The 24,728-nt window shown below is 41.7% G+C and overlaps 1 protein-coding gene and 1 pseudogene across 2 annotated transcripts in view; one reads left to right on the top strand and one right to left on the bottom strand.

Moving 5' to 3' along the window:
• The window catches only part of LOC110486607 (growth arrest-specific protein 7), a 37,043-nt gene extending 27,772 nt beyond the window's left edge, over positions 1 to 9,271 (bottom strand). Inside the window, exons 1-2 of one of the 2 annotated variants that reach the window (XM_021558335.2) lie at positions 9,128 to 9,271; positions 996 to 1,116 (exon numbers count right to left, since the gene is read on the bottom strand). In XM_021558335.2, the coding sequence (XP_021414010.1) occupies positions 996 to 1,116; positions 9,128 to 9,130 (124 nt within the window). In that variant the 5' untranslated portion in view covers positions 9,131 to 9,271. The remainder of the gene's footprint in view (positions 1 to 995; positions 1,117 to 9,127) is intronic. The other variant, XM_036941324.1, reaches the window with a different exon arrangement.
• A 3,551-nt stretch (positions 9,272 to 12,822) lies between these two features.
• LOC110486606 lies at positions 12,823 to 24,479 on the top strand (annotated as a pseudogene).
• Positions 24,480 to 24,728: the final 249 nt, after the last annotated feature.

Genomic DNA, 24,728 nt, shown 5'->3' with positions numbered 1-24,728 from the left:
TGTTCTGCCAGAGTGTTGGAGCTGCCGTGGGTGAAGCCTGGCTTTGTCCTGTGGGAAACAGTATTTTTCTCTGGCTCCTATCCCATTGAGGGGCGCACACACACACACACACACACACACACACACACACACACACATACACACACACATACACACACACACACACACACACACACACACACACACACACACACACACACACACACACACACACACACACACACACACACACACACACACACACACACACACACACACACACACACACAGCTCTGTCTGTGTAGTGCAGACCACCAAATGAAAAGCGTTTGATAAGCATCTGTATAAAAGGTTGCTTTAGCCCTGGTATTAAACAAGCAGGTATTTCTTCTGTCTAGTAAACAGGGGTTGTTTAAATGTCATTACACAGGACGGCTTTGTGGAACACATGGGTTGAGCTGCTGAGGTTCCTGCAGCAGTGGCGGCCATCACCACACATTTGGGCTAATCAGATGAAAGTGGATGAGATGTTAAGCCCTCCTTCAGATGAATGCGCTGGGGAGATGTTGATGATGGGGAATGCTAATGAGCTCTCTGAGACGGCAGCATTTCACAGCAAAATTGGAAACTATGGTTACCAAAAAAAAACTGACAAATGGAACTGATGGTTTCTGATTTAACATTTGTGAACGCTAACCTGACGCAGTAAAAAAATGAAGTAAGCTTTATGCGTGTGGACGCATCACACTGTTTTTGCTCGTGAAAGGATGAAATATGTATTGGTTCCAGCATAATCGGGCAGGTTATATAGCTACAGTAATAATGCAGATATATACATTATATATACATAGTCAGAGAGGTATTGTAGAAATGTATGGTGCTGGCAGAAGGTGAATCACAGCCAATAGGAGTGGAGGATCTGCCAGATTTATTCCACCCTCCTCATAATATTGACCCTCCTCTCACATGAGTGAGCATGTCAGTAGGGTTGTGGTGGAGCTGTGTGCCTGGCTTACCTTTGCTGCCGGTGTTGACGTAGTACCTGCATCCCTCGGGTGACTTGTAACATCTCCAGCCTTGGGGAAGAGGGACACTCTTACTCTCATCCCCCGGTGCAGGGCTGGTGGCCGCTGGCTTCTGTCACAAACATACCACTCGTTTCACCACCAGATAATTCATATAAGCTGGGACTGTTTCCCAGTCTTGCTCATATAAATGGTGAGTACAAATATTAACTATTCATTGAGAAATGTTGATTTTGTTCTGTTTTTTTACTGTAACTGATTTGCGCACTTGATTAATACACATAATATTCCATACTACGTATCTGCATATCGAGGGGTTGTATCAGCCTCTAATGTTCCCAATTAGCAGTGTCTGCTCATTTCTTCCCAGTTACAGTACAACGTACTCCCACATTTCTAAAGCAGGCTGATCACAGGCGCAGACACAGCTGTGTAGGAAAGATCTGTTTTAATTAGGAACAATGTCATAATTAATATAATGATTCATTCAGGAAATATTGAACTGTGGCAAGGAATGGGAAAGCTTGTTTGATTGTAGGAAGGGTGCTCTTTTCTTGGAACCCTTCACGTGGTTGTTGGTAAACTGAGAAGACCCCACTGCTGAAAGAGACAAAATAATGCCCCATTGCACTTTGCAAACCTCCACCTAAACAAGCCTAATGGAACAAAATTAGAGCTCTTTGACAACACAGATCCATCCGCCTTATGTTTATCGATGAGCAAAGGAAGCAAACAAAGAAAAGAACACACTCCCTACAATTAAACATGGGCAGGTTTGAAAATGCTGTGGATTTGCCTTGCTGCCTCTGGTACTGGGGGCCTTGAACGTGTGCAAGACATCATGAAATCAGCAGATTATCAAGGTGTTCTGGAGTGCAATGTTCAACCCAGTGTCCTAAAACTGTGTCTCTGTCAGTGGTGTAAAGTACTTAAGTAAAAATATTTTAAAGTACTAAGTCGTTTTTTAGGGTATCTGTACTTTACTTTACTATTTATATTTTTGACAACTTTTACTTTTACTTCACTACATTCCTAAAGAAGATGATGTACTTTTTACTCCATACATTTTCCCTGACAAAGTACTCATGATATTTTGAATGCTGAGCAGGACAGAAAACGGTCCAATTCACACACTCATCAAGAGAACATCCCTTGGTCATCTCTACTGCCTCTGATCTGGCGGACTCAGTGAACACAAATGCTTTGTTTGTGAAGGATGTCTGAGTGTTGAAGTGTGACCCTTGCTATCCGTAAATAACAAAAACAAGAAAATTGTGTCGTATGGTTTGTTTAATATAAGGAGTTTTAAATGATTCATACTTTTACTTTTGATACTTAAGTATATTTAAAACCAAATACTTTTAGACTTTTACTCAAGTAGTATTTTACTGGGTGACTTTCACTTTGACTTTTTTTTTATTAAGGTATCTTCACTTTTACTCCAGTATGACAATTGGGTACTTTTTCCACCACTGATCTCTGTTGAAGGTTGTGGGTCTTCCAGCAGAACAACAACCCAAACACAAATGAGAAAGCACCCAGGAATGGTTCAATAATAAATACTGGACTCCTGCAGTGGCCAGCAATGAGTCCAGATCTGAATCCCATCATAAACCTATAGTGAGATCAGAAAACAACAGTTGGTGAAAGGCATCACTCAAACATTGAAAAATTTGCAGCTGAAAAATGGGCCGTATTGCCATGTGCAGCAACCCCATTGATCATTACAATAAGTGTTTTTTTGCAGCCATGTTCGCCAAAGGCTGTTTAACCAAGTATTACCCCTGGGTGCCATGTATTTTGTCCATGCCATTTGTTGACATTTTCTTAAATAACATTGTAAACTTGTTTCCCCAGAAAAATTGGTTCTGCAATGTTGACAATCCAATAAAAAAATTATTCCAATTTAACTTATTTCAGAAGTTCAAGGGTTCCAATATATTTGTCCACCACTGTACATGTTCCCTTGAAATCAAACCAAATCAAAGTTTATTTGTCATGTGCGCCGAATAAAATAGGTGTAGACCTTACAGTGAAATGCTTACTTACAGGCTCTAACCAATAGAAAGGTGTTAGGTGAACAATAGGTAAGTAAAGAAATAAAACAACAGTATGATAAGTTGGTGGTTGAAGATATCCCTCTAGTGGTGTGGGGGCTGTGCTTTGGCAAAGTGGGTGGGGTTATATCCTTCCTGTTTGGCCCTGTCCGGGGGTGTCCTCGGAGTGGGCCACAGTGTCTCCTGACCCCTCCTGTCTCAGCCTCCAGTATTTATGCTGCAGTAGTTTATGTGTCGGGGGGCTAGGGTCAGTTTGTTATATCTGGAGTACTTCTCCTGTCCTATTCGGTGTCCTGTGTGAATCTAAGTGTGCGTTCTCTAATTCTCTCCTTCTCTCTTTCTCTCTCTCGGAGGACCTGAGCCCTAGGACCATGCCCCAGGACTACCTGACATGATGACTCCTTGCTGTCCCCAGTCCACCTGGCTGTGCTGCTGCTCCAGTTTCAACTGTTCTGCCTTATTATTATTCGACCATGCTGATCATTTATGAACATTTGAACATCTTGGCCATGTTCTGTTATAATCTCCACCCGGCACAGCCAGAAGAGGACTGGCCATCCCACATATGCTCTCTCTAATTCTCTCTTTCTTTCCCTCTCTCGGAGGACCTGAGCCCTAGGACCATGCCCCAGGAATACCTGACATGATGACTCCTTGCTGTCCCCAGTCCACCTGACTGTGCTGCTGCTCCAGTTTCAACTATTCTGCCTTATTATTATTCGACCATGCTGGTCATTTATGAACATTTGAACATCTTGACCATGTTTTGTTATAATCTCCACCCGGCACAGCCAGAAGAGGACTGGCCACCCCACATAGCCTGGTTCCTCTCTAGGTTTCATCCTAGGTTTTGGCCTTTCTAGGGAGTTTTTCCTAGCCACCGTGCTTCTTCACCTGCATTGCTTGCTGTTTGGGGTTTTAGGCTGGGTTTCTGTACAGCACTTTGAGATATCAGCTGATGTACGAAGGGCTATATAAAATAAATTTGATTGATTGATTGATTGATTAAAAAGACAGGCTATATACAGTACCGAGTCTACATACAGACACCGGTTAGTCTGGCTGATTGAGGTAGTATGTACATGTAGATATGGTTAAAGTGACTATGCATATATGATGAACGTAGAGAGTAGCAGTAGCGTAAAAGAAGGGTTGGCGGGTGGTGGGTGGCGGGACACAATGCAGAAAGCCCGGTTAGCCAATGTGCGGGAGCACTGGTTGGTCGGCCCAATTGAGGTAGTATGTACATGAATGTATAGTTAAAGTGACTATGCATGTATGATAAACAGAGAGGAGCAGCAGCGTAAAAAGAGGGTTTGGGGGGGTGGGGGGGCACACAATGCAAATAGTCTGGGTAGCCTTTTGATTACCTGTTCAGGAGTCTTATGGCTTGGGGGTAAAAACTGTTGAGAAGCCTTTTGGTCCCAGACTTGGCACTCCGGTACCGCTTGCCATGCGATAGTAGAGAGAACAGTCTATGACTGGGGTGGTTGGGGTCTTTGACAATTTTTAGGGCCTTCCTCTGACACCGCTTGGTGTAGAGGTCCTGGATGGCAGGCAGCTTAGCCCCAGTGAATGTACTGGGCCGTTCGCACTACCCTCTGTAGTGCCTTGCGGTCAGCAATTGCCGTACCAGGTTGTGATGCAACCAGTCAGGATGCTCTCGATGTTGCAGCTGTAGAACCTTTTGAGGATCTCAGGACCCTCTTTTTAGTTTCCTGAGGGGGAATAGGCTTTGTCGTGCCCTCTTCACGACTGTCTTGGTGTGTTTGGACCATTCTAGTTTGCTGTTGATGTGGACACCGAGGAACTTGAAGCTCTCAACCTGCTCCACTACAGCCCCGTCGATGAGAATGGGGGCGTGCTCGGTCCTCCTTTTCCTGTAGTCCACAATCATCTCCTTAGTCTTGGCTAAGTTGTGGGATAGGTTGTTATTCTGGCACCACACGGCCAGGTATCTGATCTCCTCCCTGTAGGCTGTCTCGTCGTTGTCTGTGATCAGGCCTACCACTGTTGTGTCATCTGCAAACTTAATGATGGTGTTGGAGTCGTGCCTGGCCATGCAGTCATGGGTTAACAGGGAGTACAGGAGTGGACTGAGCACGCACCCCTGTGGAGCTCCAGTGTTGAGGATCAGCGTGGCAGATGTGTTGTTACCTACCCTCACCACCTGGGGGCGGCCCGTCAGGAAGTCCAGGATCCAGTTGCAGAGGGAGGTGTTTAAGTCCCAGGTTCCTTAGCTTAGTGATGAGCTTTGAGGGTACTATGGTGTTGAACGCTGAGATGTAGTCAATGAATAGCATTCTCACATAAGCAAACAACATCCGTTCCGATGTGCTGTTATTATTTAGAAGCTATTCTTTTCGGCTCACAGTGCTTTCTTCAGGGCTTTCACAGTGCCTTCCCTTGGTTGGAGGGTGTTGTTCACAATGATCCACTATCTGGATAAATAACAATCACAGCTTTTTGGACCTTATCAGCAGTTCCCAGAAGGCTCATACACACCCATAAAGCTCCTGGTCACATTGCGACTGCAGAATTTACTGCAGTGTACTTCATAAGTCAAAAGTCCTCTTTAATCTACAGGGATGGCCTGACGGACGATTCATTGTCATTAACAACAGTGTGTTGCCCAGTCAAAGCTGTCTGCTGTATCTGACAGAGGGCCTGCTGAACTCTGCCTGTACCACTTCTAACATGGTGACTGGCTGCTAGTCACGACCCTACCCCAGATCCACTGCGGAGTGTGGGGACAGAGGGGGAGGAGAGGGGGAAAGGAAAGAGAGGAGGGAAGGATATTAAATGAATGATAAAGCAGAGAGATCCTGCTGATATCTACACTCGTTTGATGTACAAGATAAAAGGGATTCCTTTCTGTCTCTCTTTCTGATATAAAGCACTGGGCTTGCAGTGAGCAGTTTGCAGTGAGTACAATACAAAGCACCTCGTCTTCATTGACGAGCCATGCTGTGCTGCAGGAAACTGTCCTCAGTCATTTATCATGAGCTCATAAAAAGCATTATCCTTCCTCAAGCTCCCAATAAGGACATACTGTATGTGATTTTCACTATGTCAGACAAATCATGAACATACTGTATCACCAAGGAGTACAATGTCCATTAGCTTAACATAAATCAGACTTTATACAAGTATAATGGCCACTACTAACCCTGACCTAATGCATCTTAGGCAGCATACCATCCTCTGAACCATGGAATAGCAGTGAACTGGTACTTTTTGCCCGGAGACATGAATCGTTAACTAATTAATCCTCCCAGAGAGATGTAAATGACAGATTCTTATCTTGAGATTTGTATCATATGTGATTTATCTCACGTCCCTGAGCTGTAGCGATTTCACATGTCCCCTGGCAAAAAAACTGTTGAATAAAGTGGAACGGCATCCAAGCTTTCAAAGAATTTAAAAGGACAAAATCCTCTGGATATCTCCTGCCAAATCCCACAATCCTTTGGGGTGGTGCTCCCACTGCAACCCCTGGGAGGAGGCTCTTTATAGAGTATACTCCCCTCCAGTTTCCTCAGTTCCCATTGAATACCAACAAAGCAACAGGGACAGGCCCTCTCCCACCACTACAGAGGAGAGTCTGGGCTCTTGCTGTTAGCATGCCCTTCTGTGGCTTCATTGGTATGACTGGGAATGAATGAGAGCATTAACCCCACATTGTGCTACCTGCAATAGGGGGATTATTATAGTGCAGCACCTGAAGCTGGTTAGAGACAGGGGTACTAAAGGAAGAGCCTGGCCTAGTGTTAAATTCTCACCGCTGACTGATTTTCTCTACACTCAGCTCTGCATGTCAATGTATCTCTCTGCCTATTGTATCCATCCTACTTAGGGCCGATCTCTCTCTCTCAGTGGTGTGGCCCGGTGGGCAAAGCCCTCTCACTGTCACTCCAGGAAGTCTTGGTGGTGTACATAAATATGAACTTTATCAAACAAAACAAACATTTATTGTGGAACTGGGATTCCTGAGAGTGCATTCTGATGAAGATCATCAAAGGTAAGTGAATATTTATAACGCTATTTCTGACTTTTACTGACTCCACAACATAGCGGGTATCTGTATGGCTTGTTTTTTGTGAGCGCTGTACTCAGATTATTGAGCGCTGTACTCAGATAATTGCATGGTGTGCTTTTTCCGTAAAGCTTTTTTGAAATCTGACACAGCGGTTGCATTAAGGAGAAGTATATCTTTAGTTCTATGCATAACACTTGTATCTTTTATCAAAGTTTATGATGAGTATTTCTGTAAATTGATGTGGCTCTCTGCAAATTCGCCGGATGTATTCGAGGCACAACATTACTGAACATATCGTGCCAATGTAAACTGAGATTTTTGGATATAAATATGAACTTTATCGAACAAAACATACATGTATTGTGTAACATGAAGTCCTATGAGTGCCATCTGATGAAGATCATCAAAGGTTAGTGATTCATTTGATCTCTATTTCTGCTTTTTGTGACTCCTCTCTTTGGCTGTATGTTTTTGTGACTACGCGCTGACCTAACATAATCGTATGGTGTGCTTTCGCTGTAAAGCCTTTTTGAAATCGGACACGATGGCTAGATTAACAAGAAGTTAAGCTTTAATTTGGTTTATTGCACTTGTGAATGTATGAAAGTTAAATATCTCAAAAAATATTTCTGAATTTCGCACTCTGCCATTTCAGCGGATGTTGTCGAGGAGTTCCGCTAGCTACACTACAAACATTACCAGGTTCCTTTGAAGCAATTGAAAACAGATAGATAATTAGACAGACAGATAATTAAAGACAGTCCACCACAACATAACCAAGAGTTAGTGAGACGTAGTCTGTGTAAGGCGTAGTCTGTGTTTAACCCATTGAGGTATGGTTTAATTGTATTATATATTATAAACAGTTTGAGATCATTTTGAGAGGATTTCGCCAGTGGTTGAATGGGGAATTGGGCTTCTCGGGAAAATGTTGTCCGAGGTTGCAAGAGTAACCAAGGGAGGCGGGGCTTAGCAAAAGGTAATTGTGAAATGTTCCAGAGAACGAGAGTGGGAGGAAGAGATGAAATTCCACTGCAAATGTGGTACTTGTGCTAGCTTTGAGTCATCAGTCAATCGAGTTTATTGTCATTGTATGACCCTTTGCACTGCATCTGCATTTATGCAACCTGCTACCTCAGGCTCTGCTACGCACATAATATCTTCCATTCTGTCCAATCGAATCAATTCAAATGAAGTTACTGTGGTGCTTGTTGTCAGTCACCCACATTTGTGTAGGTGTTAAATAATATATTGCAACAAAATGTTGCATCCAAGTTCAGTAAGGTAAGTGACTCTTAATCTGAAACACTCACAAAAGAGTAGACTAAATGTCATTTGTTTTTACATGATTTTCTCTGTGGCTCCAGGGCATGTACAGTACTAACTGTACTGTAAGTTTCAGTAATTATGAGAAAAGTCTTGTAAAACAACATACCGTAACTCCACACATGATAATGATAAAGAGGGCAAACATGGACAAATCAGTGAGCCCTGTTTCTTACACAGGCTAATGAACGTGACACTAAACAATCCAGACTTCATTTCACAGGTTCTGTTTTTTTTATTTTAAGGGAAACAGAGCCTTCCTGAAGACACAGAAGAAGAGGGAATGTGATTGAGCTAGGAGAGCAGGGTGGCTGAGGGACAGAGGGGCTTCAAAGTGTTTTGGCAGGCCCCCCCCCCCCCCCCCCCCCCACACGGCACTCATTGTGCTACAGAAGAAGCGGGATATGAGAGCTATATCTGGACAGAGACAGACAGACCATGTCTAAGCAGAATAAAAATCCACCAAACTCAAAAGGATGAGAAATAAAATACAACTACATCTGACACAAAGGCTTGAACAGAGCCAATGAATCTCCTGTACCCATTCTGTCTGACTACCACAATTGTTCCACTGAAGCAATAGTGCTCCATTGATGCAACTCCCAAATCTGCCAAAAAATGTAACACTGCACATAAAGTACTGTCAAAAATGTCACTGATAACAGAGACCGATAATAATAGCATTAAAAACAAAGCCTTACCATGTTGGGCTAAGACTACGTCGTAAGGAAGCAAACAGCCAAATGAGAGAAGTGTCTGTTAACTAGTCACAGTGAACATTGAGTGGGACAAGGCTCTTTTAGAACCAGGAGGAGGAAACATTTGTCACACATATGGGTTCTCATTACTGGCCAGAGTGACCCGGCACCCAGGGTCAAAGCTAAGACATGGAAGGAATGGACAGACACTAAACATCTTTCTACTCCGCCTCTTTTCTTTATTTACAAGATGAAGAATAAAACGGTCCAGGAAGAACCATCTTGTGGTATGAGACGTTTTCTATGAGTCTTTGTTAGCAGATGTAAGGGTCTGGAAGCCCGTTCCCAGATAAAGCCAGGACCCTGCTCCATGGCAGGCCACACAATGGCCAACACTGTGAGACAGAGCTGTTAGGCACTCGCAGGCAACAAGGCCTGTTTTGTGTTGGTCCTTCCCTCCATTTCTTATAAATCAAATTGACCCTGTGTGAAGTGTGTTCGAGCTGCCACACTCCCCTCTGATACTGACTGATTGTGACTGACTATCTCTAACATGGCATGCAGCCGGCCAGGCTACATCATCTGGCAGCTGGCTAGACAGAGATCTAAATGAAAAAGCGATAAGAACCAGCGAAGACAGCAGACACATTTTCAATCTTTAGAAACCCAACTTTCAAGCGGAGTCGTCCTGTTCAACATCAAGTTTGTTTACAGCCAGGATGTCTGACATGTCCTTAAGAGCTCATCAAGGCCATGGGGGACTAATATGTTTATAAGGCCTATTTATTTTGTCCTTCTCACAATCACTCGATCCAGAGCATACTGGAGCATCATTGACCGACTTCAATGGAGTGTTTCATGTTATCAAACAATCTTCAATGAAGGAGCAGCAAGAATTCAATGTTGGTTCTCTCGTCTGTTATGAGGGGTATAAAACACAAACATGCACCAAAAGCAGCTGTGGAGTATCTGTAGCTGATCAGTTAATGAGTGGATCAGATTGATCAGTTAATGGAGTTAATGAGTTGATCAGACTGCAGAGCATGTTGCTCAACTTTCAAATACACTTCATATACTGTACCTTTGATCACTATTGTAAAGTGTACTGTATATACATATAGGTACATCACGTGTGTGTGTGTGTGTGTGTGTGTGTGTGTGTGTGTGTGTGTGTGCGTGTGTGTGCGTGTGTGTGCGTGTGTGTGCGTGTGTGTGCGTGTGTGTGTGTGTGCGTGCGTGTGCGTGTGTGTGTGTGTGTGTGTGTGTGTGTGTGCATGAATTCGTGTGTGGAGGAGGCCTTCTAGTCAGGCAGGCCCTATTACTGTACATTTTGAAATGAAAGACGACAGGTTTGAAAGGCTTGCTTATTGTCATCGACATCTTGTACTAGAAAAGCTTTTCACACCAGAACGTGATTGATGTAGCTACGCTAAGCTCAGTAAGTAAGCACCCTCTTGTGGAAGATAACGGAGAAACAAGCAGTGTGATGCTTTCACTCATACAGAATGAAAAGGAATAGCCTTTAGAAGATTTGATTTGACCATTTAAAATCCATAAAATGTTACACCAAGCAACAGATACATAAATAAACACAGTATCTGACATCTCAGTACATGATCTGTAATTCTTCAAACTGAATTACGTTTGTCACCCCAAAGCACAATATTCAGTGTCAAACAACTTGAACTACACTGTCTTATTTGATCGTTCTCAGTTTAGGTATGTATTCATTCATTTGTTATCCCATACATTCATTGTGTAAGGACACCTTGTGTGTGGATATTAAGTTCAAAGCCCTTGCAGACTAGGCTATCCTGCTGTCCATGACATATCAAATGTTCAATCAAAGTGAAATACAAATCCTGCTTCATCAATTTCTAGTTGGCATACACTTGGATGTCACTATGTGAGTACACTGTCCTATCGCTCACCTTGCTGTGACATTGCACTCTACAGTCACATGGTATAATAACGTTCTGATGAAGCCTTGTCTTGAAGGGATACGTCGGGACTTCCCCAGAGTGAGATGAACTTGTGGATACCATATTTATGTCTCTGCGTGCAGTTTGAATGAAGTTTGAATGAAGGGCCAGTAACCAAAAGGTTGCTTTGAGCCGACAAGGTAAAAATCTGTTGTTCTGAGCAAAACAGTTAACCCACTGTTCCCCAGGCGCCATGGATGTTGATTATGGCATCCACAAATCCATTTGACTCCGGGGAAGTAGATAAAGGGCCAAAATCCCAAAGTATCCCCTTAACAATGAACAAAAGGTCACATGAAAATGATTAACTTTACTTCTTTGTGAATATTATGGTCAGTAGAGTGGACATATAAGTTATGCCGGTTAATTCTGCCATTCTGATGAACAGGAGAAGAACAGGAGAAGAACAGGGTTCATACTGTAACTGCTGTTTGGACTGTGGCCATGTACTTATTGTTAAAACAGCTGTATCCAAGTCCGGGCTTTGTACTCCAGTATTTCCATCCCAATTAACCTGAATTATCCTTTAAAAAGAAGGGAAACAATCCTCTACAAATCTGCTTGAACGTGTCTGAGAAATCATGTTACTTTTCTACAATCACTGAAATAGCAACCGCACTAAGACAGTCATTAAACAAGCTGCTGGTTGTCAGATGTCTCTGTTATATCACATTCCCCGGGGTAGAGGAAAAAGGGACAAATCTATTAGCCCATGATTTATATAGTTTGCTCATATTGTAACTATGGTACGTAAAGTTGTCTTTGGCCAATGTTAAGTCTGATATGGAATATTTAGTAGAGTACCCCTACTTTATTTTAAATGTAGCCGAGTCTATGGAATTGGATCTTGATTAATGCAACAACCTGGATTTATGAATAGCGAGTGTGTCCAAAGTGCCTACTAAGCACGACTCATACTTTGGGGTCATTTTCAAATGCTCTTCTCAACAACAGCAGATGAATGCTTTGACAGATATTACTGGCAAAAATGTTTTCCCCCTTGTCTTTTGGCTTGCATTGTTACTATATCATCTTTATATGTAAGTTACAGTATTTCAGATAGTTTGTCATCCGTGGAATATTGAGAGTATCATGTAAAATTGTCATTACTATCCGTGGCTCTATACAGTATGTTATTATATGTATGTATAGAGAGAGAAACTTCACAGCTAAACAGTCACAGTTCATTGCAATCTCTTTTGGTTGTGGTTAATAATGCATTGATGTTATTGAATGGAAATGTGACATATTATAGTGTGCGAGTGGTTGGCCTAAATATAACCATAGAGTGCCTTGTGCTTAATGGAGTTATCCATGGACAACAGGTTCATGCAGGTCAAACAATGCATGCCCATGGAAAGGAAGGAGGATTCTCACCAAGGACAATGGCCCAGTATAAAAGAGGCTTCTGCAGCAGGCTATGCTCACCCCTTAGCATCAGCAACAAGGTAAGTCTCCCCCTGCTTGACAAGAATAGCTGAATTATTATAACTTCATGTTAAAAAGCAGATTTCCATGTTATGTGGTTGCATTCTCAGACAGGCTTCTGTACCGTTCAAGCGCACAGCTTTTTTGATGTCAAGGGATTCAGTGATTGCAGTAAGCTGCAAGAAGTAGGTAGGTGGAATGACAAATGCCAATTTAATCTTTGACTTTCAAGGGGGAAAAAGCCTGAGGTTAAATGTGTTATGTTATACTGTATTCTTAGAGGACAAAATGAGCAGGGATGGAGAAATGTCTATCTTCGGGCCAGCTTCCCAGTACCTGAGGAAGTCAGAGAAGGAGAGGATTGAGGCTCAGTCTACGCCCTTTGATGCCAAAACAGCCTGTTCCGTCAGTGATGACAAAGAGCTCTATGTGAAGGGGTTCGTCCAGAACAAAGACGGAGACAAAGTCACCGTCCAGACCCTGGATGACAGAGTAGGTCCACGGTGGAACCAATGTTGTAGCAGTCAGTGGCAACATGGGCTCATTTCCATTCAATGTGCCAGATTGGAGGCTTGCCTTCAGCAGCTTTCAGAACCCTGCTGTATTTTGTTTCTATTTTCCAGACTGTAACAGTCAAGGAGGACCAAGTCTCTCCAATGAACCCGCCCGGGTTCGATAAAATGGAGGACATGGTTAGGATGACCCACCTCAATGAGCCCTCTAGCCCTCTAGCACAGAGTTATACAGCACGTATAACCTCAAAGAGCGTTAAGCAGCATGGATGATCTATGAAGGTCTTTTACACTGATACACATTCTTTTAAAATGGATAATCTCATTGTTAAAAGTATCTAACAAGGGCATATATGTTTATTTTGTATTGACAGACCTACTCTGGTCTGTTCTGTGTGACTGTGAACCCCTATAAGTGGCTCCCAGTCTATAACCCAGAGGTGGTGAGTGCCTACAGAGGGAAGAAGAGGATAGAGGTCCCACCTCACATTTTCGCCCTCTCTGATAATGCCTATCAGCTCATGCTAACAGGTATGTCACCCACTGCTTTAAATGTCTATTCATTACATATTGTGATTTTGAACATCCAACTCATTGTGCTTATTTTTCTTTAGATCGGGAACATCAGTCTATCCTAATCACGTGAGTATCATGTGTTTTTCAGTTAAGTATATTTGAATTACACAAAAATCAGATATTTTTCTTCAACAGTGGAGAATCCGGTGCAGGCAAGACTGTAAACACCAAACGTGTCATCCAGTACTTTGCGACAATCGCAGTGTCTGCAGACCAGAAAAAAGAACCAGTCAGCAAGATGAAGGTAAGTTTATACCTTTTGTAGTGGCTTTGACCGGTGCTGTGCAAAAATGGGATTTGTCTGGTGATGTACAGAAATGGGATTTGTCTGGCGATGTACAGAAATGGGATTTGTCTGGCGATGTACAGAAATGGGCTTTGTCTGGTGATGTACAGGAATGGGCTTTGACTGGTGATGTACAGGAACGGGCTTTGACTGGTGATGTACAGGAATGGGCTTTGACTGGTGATGTACAGGAATGGGCTTTGACTGGTGATGTACAGGAATGGGCTTTGTCTGGTGATGTACAGGAATGGGCTTTGTCTGGTGATGTACAGGAATGGGCTTTGACTGGTGATGTACAGGAATGGGCTTTGACTGGTGATGTACAGGAATGGATGTCAGATACATTTCCTTTCTTGTGGCAGGGAACCCTGGAGGATCATCCAGGCCAACCCTCTGCTGGAGGCTTTTGGGAATGCCTAGACGGTGAGGAATGACAGCTCCTCTCGCTTTGTGAGTCAAACCAGAATCCAACGGAATTGTTTTTTTACGCAGAAGCGTAGCAATAAGAGCTGAACAACGTTAAACTTACAGTAAGACATTTTTCTTCTTCTCAAAAAGGGCAAATTCATTAGAATACACTTTAGTACAACGGGTAAACTGGCCTCAGCAGATATTGAAGTTTGTAAGTACAACATTTGTTTTGTTGCTAAAAATGCATTTCCTGACTTTATCCATATACTGTATGAGTGATGTTGAATGAATTCTGCTTTGTTACTGAAAGATCTGCTGGAAAAACCTTGAGGGACATTTCAATTGGGTGCTGAGAGGAGCTACCATATATTCTACCAGCTAACTTGCAACAAGAAGCCAGAGCTTATTGGTATGTAGAATCTTGACATACTGCAGTATCTCTCTTACTAAGCCTCTCTCACACAAACACACACACACACACACACACACAAACTAGCAAATAATATGGGACCCCCATCATACGTTAACATGTCTTGTCATCAGGTGAATCATAACTCCAAACACATTTTCGCTAAGAGCATCTTTTACATACAGTATATATATTTCCACACTACAAGGTTTGAATAATACTGTGAAATTGTGAAACTTATGATAATGTCCTTTTAGTGTAAATATGTCAGCTTGTTTTGGTGGTATGGAGTTTTGGCCTTCTATGGCGACATCACTCCATGGTGACATCATTTATTCATTAATAAACCAATAAGAAAGAGAGTTCCAAACCTCTCTGCCAATAACAGCAAATGTTCCATTTTCCCCTCCCCAATCAGACCTCTCCCAGACAGTCCTAGCCAAATTCTTGCTTGAGAAATTGCTCTTTGCTAAGAAGCTACTTTTGTTTATTTTTGACCATTTTAATTGAAAACAAATAACGGTAAGGTATTTAATTGTTACACAGAAATGATTTGATATTGAGATAAAATGCACTGGTACAGTATCCTGTTTGTGGGTGCTTTTCAAAGTCTACGTATGTCAGATACTCCAGTTAGTGTAACTGGCTCCGGTTGAGTGTAATTTGCTCAATATTAGGAGTTGAGAAATAAAGTTAGAACGAAGATATTGTCCTCTTTTCTACTGTAGGTACTGTATGTCATTCTAAACTTGTCTATTCTGTTGATGCTAGCGATATTCATACAAACATTGGGAAAAATTGACTTAAAAAAATAAATAAATTGGGGACCCCAGTCTAATTGAATTTCCCCCTTTCAGATATGCTTCTCATCACCCCCAACTCCTATGACTTTGCCTTTATAAGTCAAGGAGAAATCACTGTGAAGAGCATAGCCGATGCAGATTAATTGATAGCTACTGATGTGAGTTGAGTTAAGGGGATCAAACACGCATGGTTTCTTTTCAGATAGCTTTCATTTGATGTCCCTCTTATATGGCACAGGAAGCTATTGATATCCTGGGTTTTATTGCTGATGAAAAAGTGGGCCTCTACAAGCTGACTGGAGCCATAATGCATCATGGGAACATGAAGTTCAAGCAGAAGCAGCGTGAGGAACAGGCAGAAACTGATGGCACCGAGGCTGAGGGGGAACACTCTAAAAACCCTTCATCACATGATTGTGTATATCATAACTGAATCAAATACAAGTAATCAGGTAGTCATCAATCTCTGTCATGGAGAACAGGTATTAACAAAACAAAAGTTGTACTGTGATAAATTGACAGTTGTCTGCTCTGTTTGTAAAGTATTGTTGTGTTCTCTATACAGAAGCTGATAAAGCAGCATACCTGATGGGCTTGAACTCTGCTGACCTGCTCAAAAATCTCTGTTATCCCAGAGTAAAGGTTGGGAATGAGTATGCCACTAAAGGACAAAGCGTTCAGCAAGTAAGGCAATAAGACATGGACGATACATGTCTTTAGACTAAGCAATGGTCAACTTAGAGGATATGTTCTATACATTATAAGTGTATAACTCCATTGGAGCCCCTGCCAAATCAGTCTATGAGAAAATGTTCTGTTGGATGGTCTTAAGGATCAACCAACAACTGGATACAAAGCAGTCCAGACAACATTTCATTGGTGTTCTGGATATTGCTGGATTTGAGATCTTTGAAGTATGGTTCCAACATATTGATATCTTTCATGACTAATGTTTCGTGAAATGAAACAAGCATACATTGATCCTCAGGCATTCATTTGCATGATACTTTCATATTCCCTCAGTACAACACACTGGAACAGCTCTGCATCAACTTCACTAATGAGAAACTGCAACAATCACCACATGTTTGTGTTGGAACAAGAGGAATACAAGGAGGAAGGAATAGACTGGGAGTTCATTGACTTTAGTATGGACTTGGCTGCCCGTATTGAGCTTAGTGAGAAGGTATTGTCAAAAACCATATACATTGATTTAATCATGTTGAACGCCCTGCATTTGACTAGTTATTCTCAGTAATTAATCATCTGTTGTCCACCAGCCAATGGGCATCTTCTCCATCCTTGAAGAGGATGTTCCCTAAGTCAACAGACCCTTCTTTCAAGAACAAACTATGACCAGCATCTTGGAAAGAACCAAGCTTTCCAAAAGCCAAAGATCCCTGGTGCACTATGCTGGTACTGTGGACTACAGTATCACTGGCTGGCTAGAGGAGAACAAGGACCCGTTGAATGAGTGTGTTCTGCAGCTGTACCAGAAGTCATCTGTCAAAATACTGTATGCTTTACGCAACCTTCTCTGCAACAGACGGTAACCATGCATTTTTAGTTTATATTACCTGATCAAATTAGATCAACTGACTATGAAGACCATATTAATTCATCTCACATAGCTAAAATAACAGGCCATGCAGTACTGATAATTATTTCAACATGGTTTCTTCAGAGCCTGCAGCAGGTGGTGCTAAGTTGCTAAGAAGAAGGGAGCATCGTTCCAAACAGTTTCCGCTCTGTTCAGAGTACGGTGTTGATCAATGTGCAGTGCTGCATCGACAAAATAAGACATCATTCTCTCCCCACATGAGTGATTGTATATAGTCTATATACCTACACTTACTGATGCATTTTTACATTACATATTTTCAGGAAAACCTTGGCAAGCTCATGACAAACTTGAGAACAACCCATCCTCACTTTGTGCAGTGTTTGATTCCAAATGAGACCAAAACACCAGGTACTTAGGATAATCTGCTCAATATCAACATTGAACTTTACTGCCTTGAGATACTGCTAAATGTCATTTTATGCTTTCATCATAGGTGCAATGGAAAACCAATTGGTTATCCACCAGCTGCGCTACAATGGTGTGTTGGGGTGTATCAGAATCTGCAGGAAGGGATTCCCAAGCAGAATCATTTATGGGGACTTCAAGCAGAGGTAAATTGGGGGACACGTTACTGTAACGGAGTTAAGAATGTGCCTTAAGCTCACTCCACAGCTGGCTTGAAATGTTGCCGATGGAGCTATTCAATTGTACCTTTCGTGTAGCTCAAATGGTTGGTAAGTTGTCAAGGAGGGACGGCTGTGTGTTTATGAGCAGAGGATCACTGGTTCGAGCTCGGTATGGGGACAGGGACAGTGGAGGAAGCTAAACTGTTAGCAGCACACTGATGTCGGTTTCATTAGAGACTACTTGGTATACGGTTTCTAGTGTATTCAGTACTAATGCTTGGTCCCATGTTTCAGGTACAGGATCCTGAATGCAAGTGCTATCCCAGAGGGACAGTTCATGGATAACAAGAAGGCTGCGGAGAAACTGCACTTTTCAAGGTGCACTTTTCACATTGCATACAACATTCACACTGTAATAGTAATGCACAAACCCTATATTGATAGTAAACCAAACTCCTCTTTTTCAGGTGTTTTTTAAAGCTGGTCTCCTAGGTGCTCTGGAGGGGGTGAGAGATGAGCGCCTAGCCCATGTGACATCCACTCAGGCACTGTGTCGAGGATATGTTGTCAGACTGGAGTACCAGAAGATGATGGCCAGAAGGTATGGAAATACGGGTATTTTGCAATATCAACACTGTGAACTCTGGGATATCATTTAAGTCAATTTTGAATGGAAACGAACAGAATATTCTTGATTTTACTTTGATAGGTAGTCCATTTACACCATACAATATCATTTCTGCTCATTCATGAACGTGAAACACTGGCTATATAAACACTGGCTGAAACTATATTTCAACCTCAAGCCTCTTCTGAAGAGTGCAGAATTGGAAAAAGAGATGGCCCAAATAAAGGTGGACTTCACTAAGAGCAACGAGGAACTGGCCACATCAGAAAGCAGGAGAAAGTAGCTTGAGGAGAAGATGGTCTCTATTGTCCAAGAGAATAATGACCTTCACCTTCAAGTTCAGGGTGTAAGTACTCCCAAAATAGTTGAATAAATAGTGAAATACATCAACTAACATTATAACACTTTAGTAGTTGTTATTTCATCAACAAAATGTTATTATTTCTGACTAATTAGGAATCCGATCATCTGCTGGATGCTGAAGAGAGATGTGAGGGCCTAATCAAAAGCAAGATCCAGATGGAACACAAACTTAAGGAGGTAACAGACTAGAGGATGAGGAGGATGGGAATGCTGAGCTGACTGCAAAGAAGAGGAAGCTGGAGGATGAGTGCTCTGAGCTCAAGATAGACATGGATGACTTAGAACTCACCTTAGCCAAAGTGGAGAAGGAGAAACATGCCATAGAGAACAAGGCAATCCACCTACTCCCATTAGGCTTTCTCAGGGTTTAAACCATTTCAACAGTTTCACAACAACACTTCATTATTATTTCAGGTCCCAAGGTGAGAATGTCGTTAAACTGACCAAAGAGAAGAAAACCCTCCAAGAGGCCCACCAACAAACACTAGATGACACTCTGAACACTCTGAACAAAGCCAAATCCAAGCTGGAACAGCAAGTTGATGATGTGAGTTAGTTTATTAAATTAACATGGGTGTGATGATGTGTGAAATGTAAAATAAGGTACATGTACAGTACTCTGCATTTTATTTGTATGAATGTAGCTTGAAGGTTCCCTGGAACAAGAGAAGAAGGTTCATATGGACCTCGAGAGAGCCAAGAGAAAGCTGGAGGGTGACCTGAAGCTGTCCCAGGAGACCTTAATGGACCTGGAGAATGAGAAGCAGCAGCTGAATGAGAAGCTCAAGATGTATGATTACTTTTTCCCCCAAACACATGCACAAAACAAGATCAAACCTTTAACATAAAACTGCACCAATATTGTATGAACCTCATAGTAGTTTGACATTGTCTAATGTTGCATTGAACAGGAAATACTTTGAGGTGTCACAGCTGCTGGGTAAGGTTGAGGAGGAACAGTCTATTTCTGCACAACTTCAGAAGAAAATCAAAGAGCTTCAGGTGAAGAAATTCTTACTGTATTTGTCTAATTAGTTAATTAACTTGAGGATCTGTTATCTGTTATGGATAAATGCACTATGGGTGTGTTAGGCAAACTGAACATAGTTTGTTAACCTGTAGGGTCGTGTTGAGGAACTTGAGGAGGAAACTGAGGCTGATCGTGCTATTCGGGCCAAGCTAGAGAGGCTGACCTCTCCAGGCAACTTGAGGAGATCAGTGAAAGACTTGAGGAGGCTGGTGGAGCCACTGCTACTCAGGTTGAGATTAACAAGAAGTGTGAGGCTGAGTTTCAGAAGCTGCGTCGAGACCTGGAGGAGTCGTCTCTACAGCATCACGCTACCTCTTCTACTCTGCATAAAAAAACATGCCGACAGTGTGGCAGAACTGGGAGAGCAGATTGACAACCTCCAGACAATTAAGCAGAATCTGGAAAAAGAGAAAAGTGAGCTAAAACTGGAGGTGGATGACCTGTCAAGAAACATGGAGGCTATTGCTAAAGCAAAGGTAAGTTAACAAATATTTGTTAATGTTTGTTTTTGGTTTTGAAATATATATTGAAATAGCTACAGTTTTTTAATTTGTGAAATCTACAATTTTGCAGATCAATTTGGAAAAACTGTGCCGTTCTCTTGAAGATCATCTGAGTGAAGTGAATACTAAAGAGGAAGAGCATCAAAAATTAATCAATGATCTTTCAAGCCAGAAGGCTCAACTCCAGACACAAAATGGTGAAAACTTAACGTCCAAATAGTCAAAGCCAATGTTCACATCTACATATTTCTGAACTTCTATTTTGATAATTTTCAGGGGAGATGTCACGACTGCTTGAGGAGAAGGATTCCTTAATGTCACACCTAACTTGTGGCAAACAAGCCTATGTCCAACAAATTGAAGAGCTGAAAAGGCAGAATGAGGAGGATGTTAAGGTCAACATAATATATTCTACTAAAATGTTATGTTTGTGAATAAAAAGCCCATGACATTTGCTTTCCATATTAGGCTAAGAAAGTCCTGGCCCATGTTCCGGGAGCAGTATGAGGAGGAGCAGGAGTCCAAGGCTGAGCTGCAGCGTAGCATGTCCAAGGCCAACAGTGAGGTAGCTCTGTGGAGAACCAAGTATGAGACTGATGCCATCCAGTGCACTGAGGAACTTGAAGAGGCCAAGTAAGATCCAACATAACTGATCTATTTTCTCCATGTGATCACTTCAACCAAAGGGAAAGGTATTATGGAATTCCATGTTTCCCACTACAGGAAAAAGCTATCCCTATGTCTTCAGGAAGCAGAGGAAGCTGTTGAGGCAACCAACTCCAAGTGCTCCTCATTGGAGAAGACCAAGCAGAGGCTGCAAGGGGAGGTGGAGTATCTGATGATGGACGTTGAGAAAGCCAACTCTGCTGCTGTCTCTTTGGACAAGAAGCAAAGAAATGTTGATAAGGTGCAAGATAGCATACCTACTATTTTAGAAATAAATGTTTATGATGCTTTAACGTGTTTATTTATATGACAAATATAGCCTGTCTATAATAAGTAATATTTTGTCATTTGCAGATCTTGTCAGAGTGGAAGCAGAAATTTGAGGAGTGTCAGGCAGAGCTGGAGGCATCGTTGAAAGAGGTTCGCTCTATGGGCACTGAGAACTTCAAAAGGAAGAATGGCTATGAAGAAACTCTTGAACATCTCGAAACACTCAAACGCGAAAACAAAAACCTGCAACATATGTCAAGGTTCTTTATTAAGTAAATGCTCTCATGCCACACACAATCTTTAAGTATAGAAACAATTATGCTTACTGAATTTTTTTTTATTTTCTAGAGGAAATTATGGATCTTACTGAACAGCTAGGGGAAACAGGAAAAACCATTAATGAAAAGTCAAAGAAACACAGGAGAAGACAGAGAAGACAACAGGAGAAGACAGAGAAGACAACAGGAGAAGACAGAGGTTCAGACTGCCCTGGAGGAGGCAGAGGTAATAGTAAAATGTGTAAAGATGAGTACCTCATATTTATCCCTGATTCCCAACTACAATACCTTCCTGTCTATTGTGACTGTATGTTAACTCCCATTCAGGCATCTCTGGAGCAAAAGGAATCTAAGCTCCTCTGTGTACAGCTGGAGTTGAACCAGGTGAAGTCTGAAGTGGACAGAAATATTTCTGAAAAGGATGAGGAGATTGACCAGCTGAAGAGAAACAGACAGAGAGTTATTGATTCCATGCAAACCAATCTGAACTCTGAGGTCAGGAGCAGGAATGATACCCTGCGAGTTAAGAAGAAGATGGAGGGAGACCTCAATGAGATGGAGATTCAGCTGAGCCATGCTAATAGACAGGCCAGTGAGTCACAGAAACAGCTGAGATATATACAAGTTCAGCTCAAGGTTAGCTAATGGAAACATACTGTACATGGAATATACTGTATGTCTTGCAGTTATAGGAGAGACTTCACCATTTCCTCCTACTTTGATCAATTCATTCCCCCATAGGAAGCACAACTCTACATTGATGATGATATTAGAGGACAGGAGGATATGAAGGAGCAGGTTGCCATGTCTGAGCGCAGGAGCAACCTGTTGCAGGATGAAATTGAAGAGATGAGGGGTACTCTGGAGTATACTGAGAGAAGACGTAAAACAGCTGAGCAAGAACTAGTGGGTGCTAGTGAGAGACTGCAGCTATTGCACTCACAGGTACAGTACTCCACTTTCTTAATCACCTAAGTCCTAAAGTAAAAACTAATTTAATCTAAAAATACAAAATGTCCCCATTATAATTTGCTGAATTACATTACAAGCCTGATCAACAGTTTCAAGAAACTTGAGACTGATCTCACCTCAATTCAGGGTGAGATGGAAGACAGTATTCAGGAGGCCAGAAATGCTGAGAAGGCCAAAAAGGCTATCACTGATGTAAGTTTATATTCCGCCTTATTTACTGTCAGTGTCCCTTTTATGGTTATCAATGGGCTAAACTGTTTTTATGGTTATCAATGGGCTAAACTGTTTTTATGGTTATCAATGTGCTAAACTGTTTTTATGGTTATCAATGTGCTAAACTGTTTTTATGGTTATCAATGTGCTAAACTGTTTTTATGGTTATCAATGGGCTAAACTGTTTTTATGGTTATCAATGGGCTAAACTGTTTTTATGGTTATCAATGGGCTAAACTGTTTTTATGGTTATCAATGGGCTAAACTGTTTTTATGGTTATCAATGGGCTAAACTGTTTTTATGGTTATCAATGGGCTAAACTGTTTTTATGGTTATCAATGGGCTAAACTGTTTTCATGGTTATCAATGGGCTAAACTGTTTTTATGGTTATCAATGGGCTAAACTGTTTTTATGGTTATCAATGGGCTAAACTGTTTTTATGGTTATCAATGGGCTAAACTGTTTTTATGGTTATCAATGTGCTAAACTGTTTTTATGGTTATCAATGGGCTAAACTGTTTTTATTGCATGTTCAGGCTGTCATGATGGCAGAGGAGCTGAAGAAGGAGCAGGACACAAGTGGTCACCTGGAGAGGATGAAGAAGAATCTGGAGATCACCTTCAAGGACCTGCAGCAGCGTCTGGATGAGGCAGAGAATATTGCCATGAACGGTGGAAAGAAGCAACTCCAGAAACTGGAGACAAGGGTAGTGTTTTTATAGTTAATATTATAATACAACCTTGACTACAATTGGAGATGCAGATGACAATGTTATGCTGTTATAGTGTGGTGGTAATAGTTGTTGGTTTCAATCAGGTGAGAGAGCTGGAGAATGAGCTAGAGTCAGAGCAGAAACACATCTCAGATGCTGTCAATGGCATATGCAAGTATTAGCACAGAATCAAGGAGCTCACCTATCAGGTAAATGTCAGCTGGATGGATACACTGCATGCAAAACTTCACCATTGATTTCCTCATCACCACAGTTCTTTGGTGCGTTCTAAGAACTATTTTTTTTAAACAATCTGAGGAAGATAAAAATAACATCATTAGACTTCAAGAACTGGTGGACAAGTTACAGCTGAAGGTTAAAGCCTACAAGAGACAGGTGGAGGAGGCTGTGAGTACAACTCAATCCAGACCAGTTTACAGATGGTTTGGAACCTCCCTTAAAAATGTTGATACTTGATCCAATTAAATTTTATAGGAGGAGCAAGCCAATTCCCACCTGACCAAGTTCAGGAAGGTGCAGCATGAGTTGGAGGAGGCTGAAGAGCGTGCTGACATTGCTGAGACCCAGGTCAAAAGATGCAGGTCAAGAGTCATGACATGGGCAAGGTGAGTTGATGGGATAGCAAACTTACTGCATTGTATTTTGTTCATACAATAAATCTGACTAACCAATCCTGATATACTGAAGTGGCATACAATATATTCCTTACTATTTCCTTATTTTACAGGAAAAAGTCAGTGAAGAGTAGCAGATGGCTGGCATTCTGAAGAAAACGTGGGCAATGCCTGCAACATTAATAAGCAACATCCTCTTAACCAACTTCCAAATACCTCGTTTGTTTAGTCTAATAGATATTGATGAGAACTGTAAGAAAATGGTCAAGAGGTGAAATGTAGAAGTTGTAGATGTATTATTTTTGGTTTGCAGTAGTGGATGTATGTTGCCCTATAATAATAAACTTTCAACATGATTTGTGTTTATTGATTCATTGTCTGGATACACAAAGGTTAGCTAATGCTATTTGACAAAATCAGTAGTAAAGAAAATTACAAAATAATAGCCTAGTATTTATTACTGCTTTATCCCATTTTGAATGGCGCAAAATCCACTCAACATTAGGGCCTACCTACACAGAACAGGTTCACAGTTGACAAACCTAGGTCTTGCATTCCATTTGCAGACAGGGTGGTTTACCGGGCATTCAGCTCCAAAAAACATGTAAAAATGTCTCTACAGAAACGTTTTTTCTTTCACATTCTGCCCTCAACTTCCACCCATAGCATTGCAGTATCCTAATGGAATTCCTATTGCTGAAAAATAAACTAAAAATAATCACTTAATAAATCCA

This window comes from Oncorhynchus mykiss, chromosome 13, assembly GCF_013265735.2.
Source record: "Oncorhynchus mykiss isolate Arlee chromosome 13, USDA_OmykA_1.1, whole genome shotgun sequence".
Classification (NCBI taxonomy): domain Eukaryota; kingdom Metazoa; phylum Chordata; class Actinopteri; order Salmoniformes; family Salmonidae; genus Oncorhynchus; species Oncorhynchus mykiss.
Note: the sequence above shows the minus strand (reverse complement) of the source record. Positions and strands in the feature narration are given on the sequence as shown.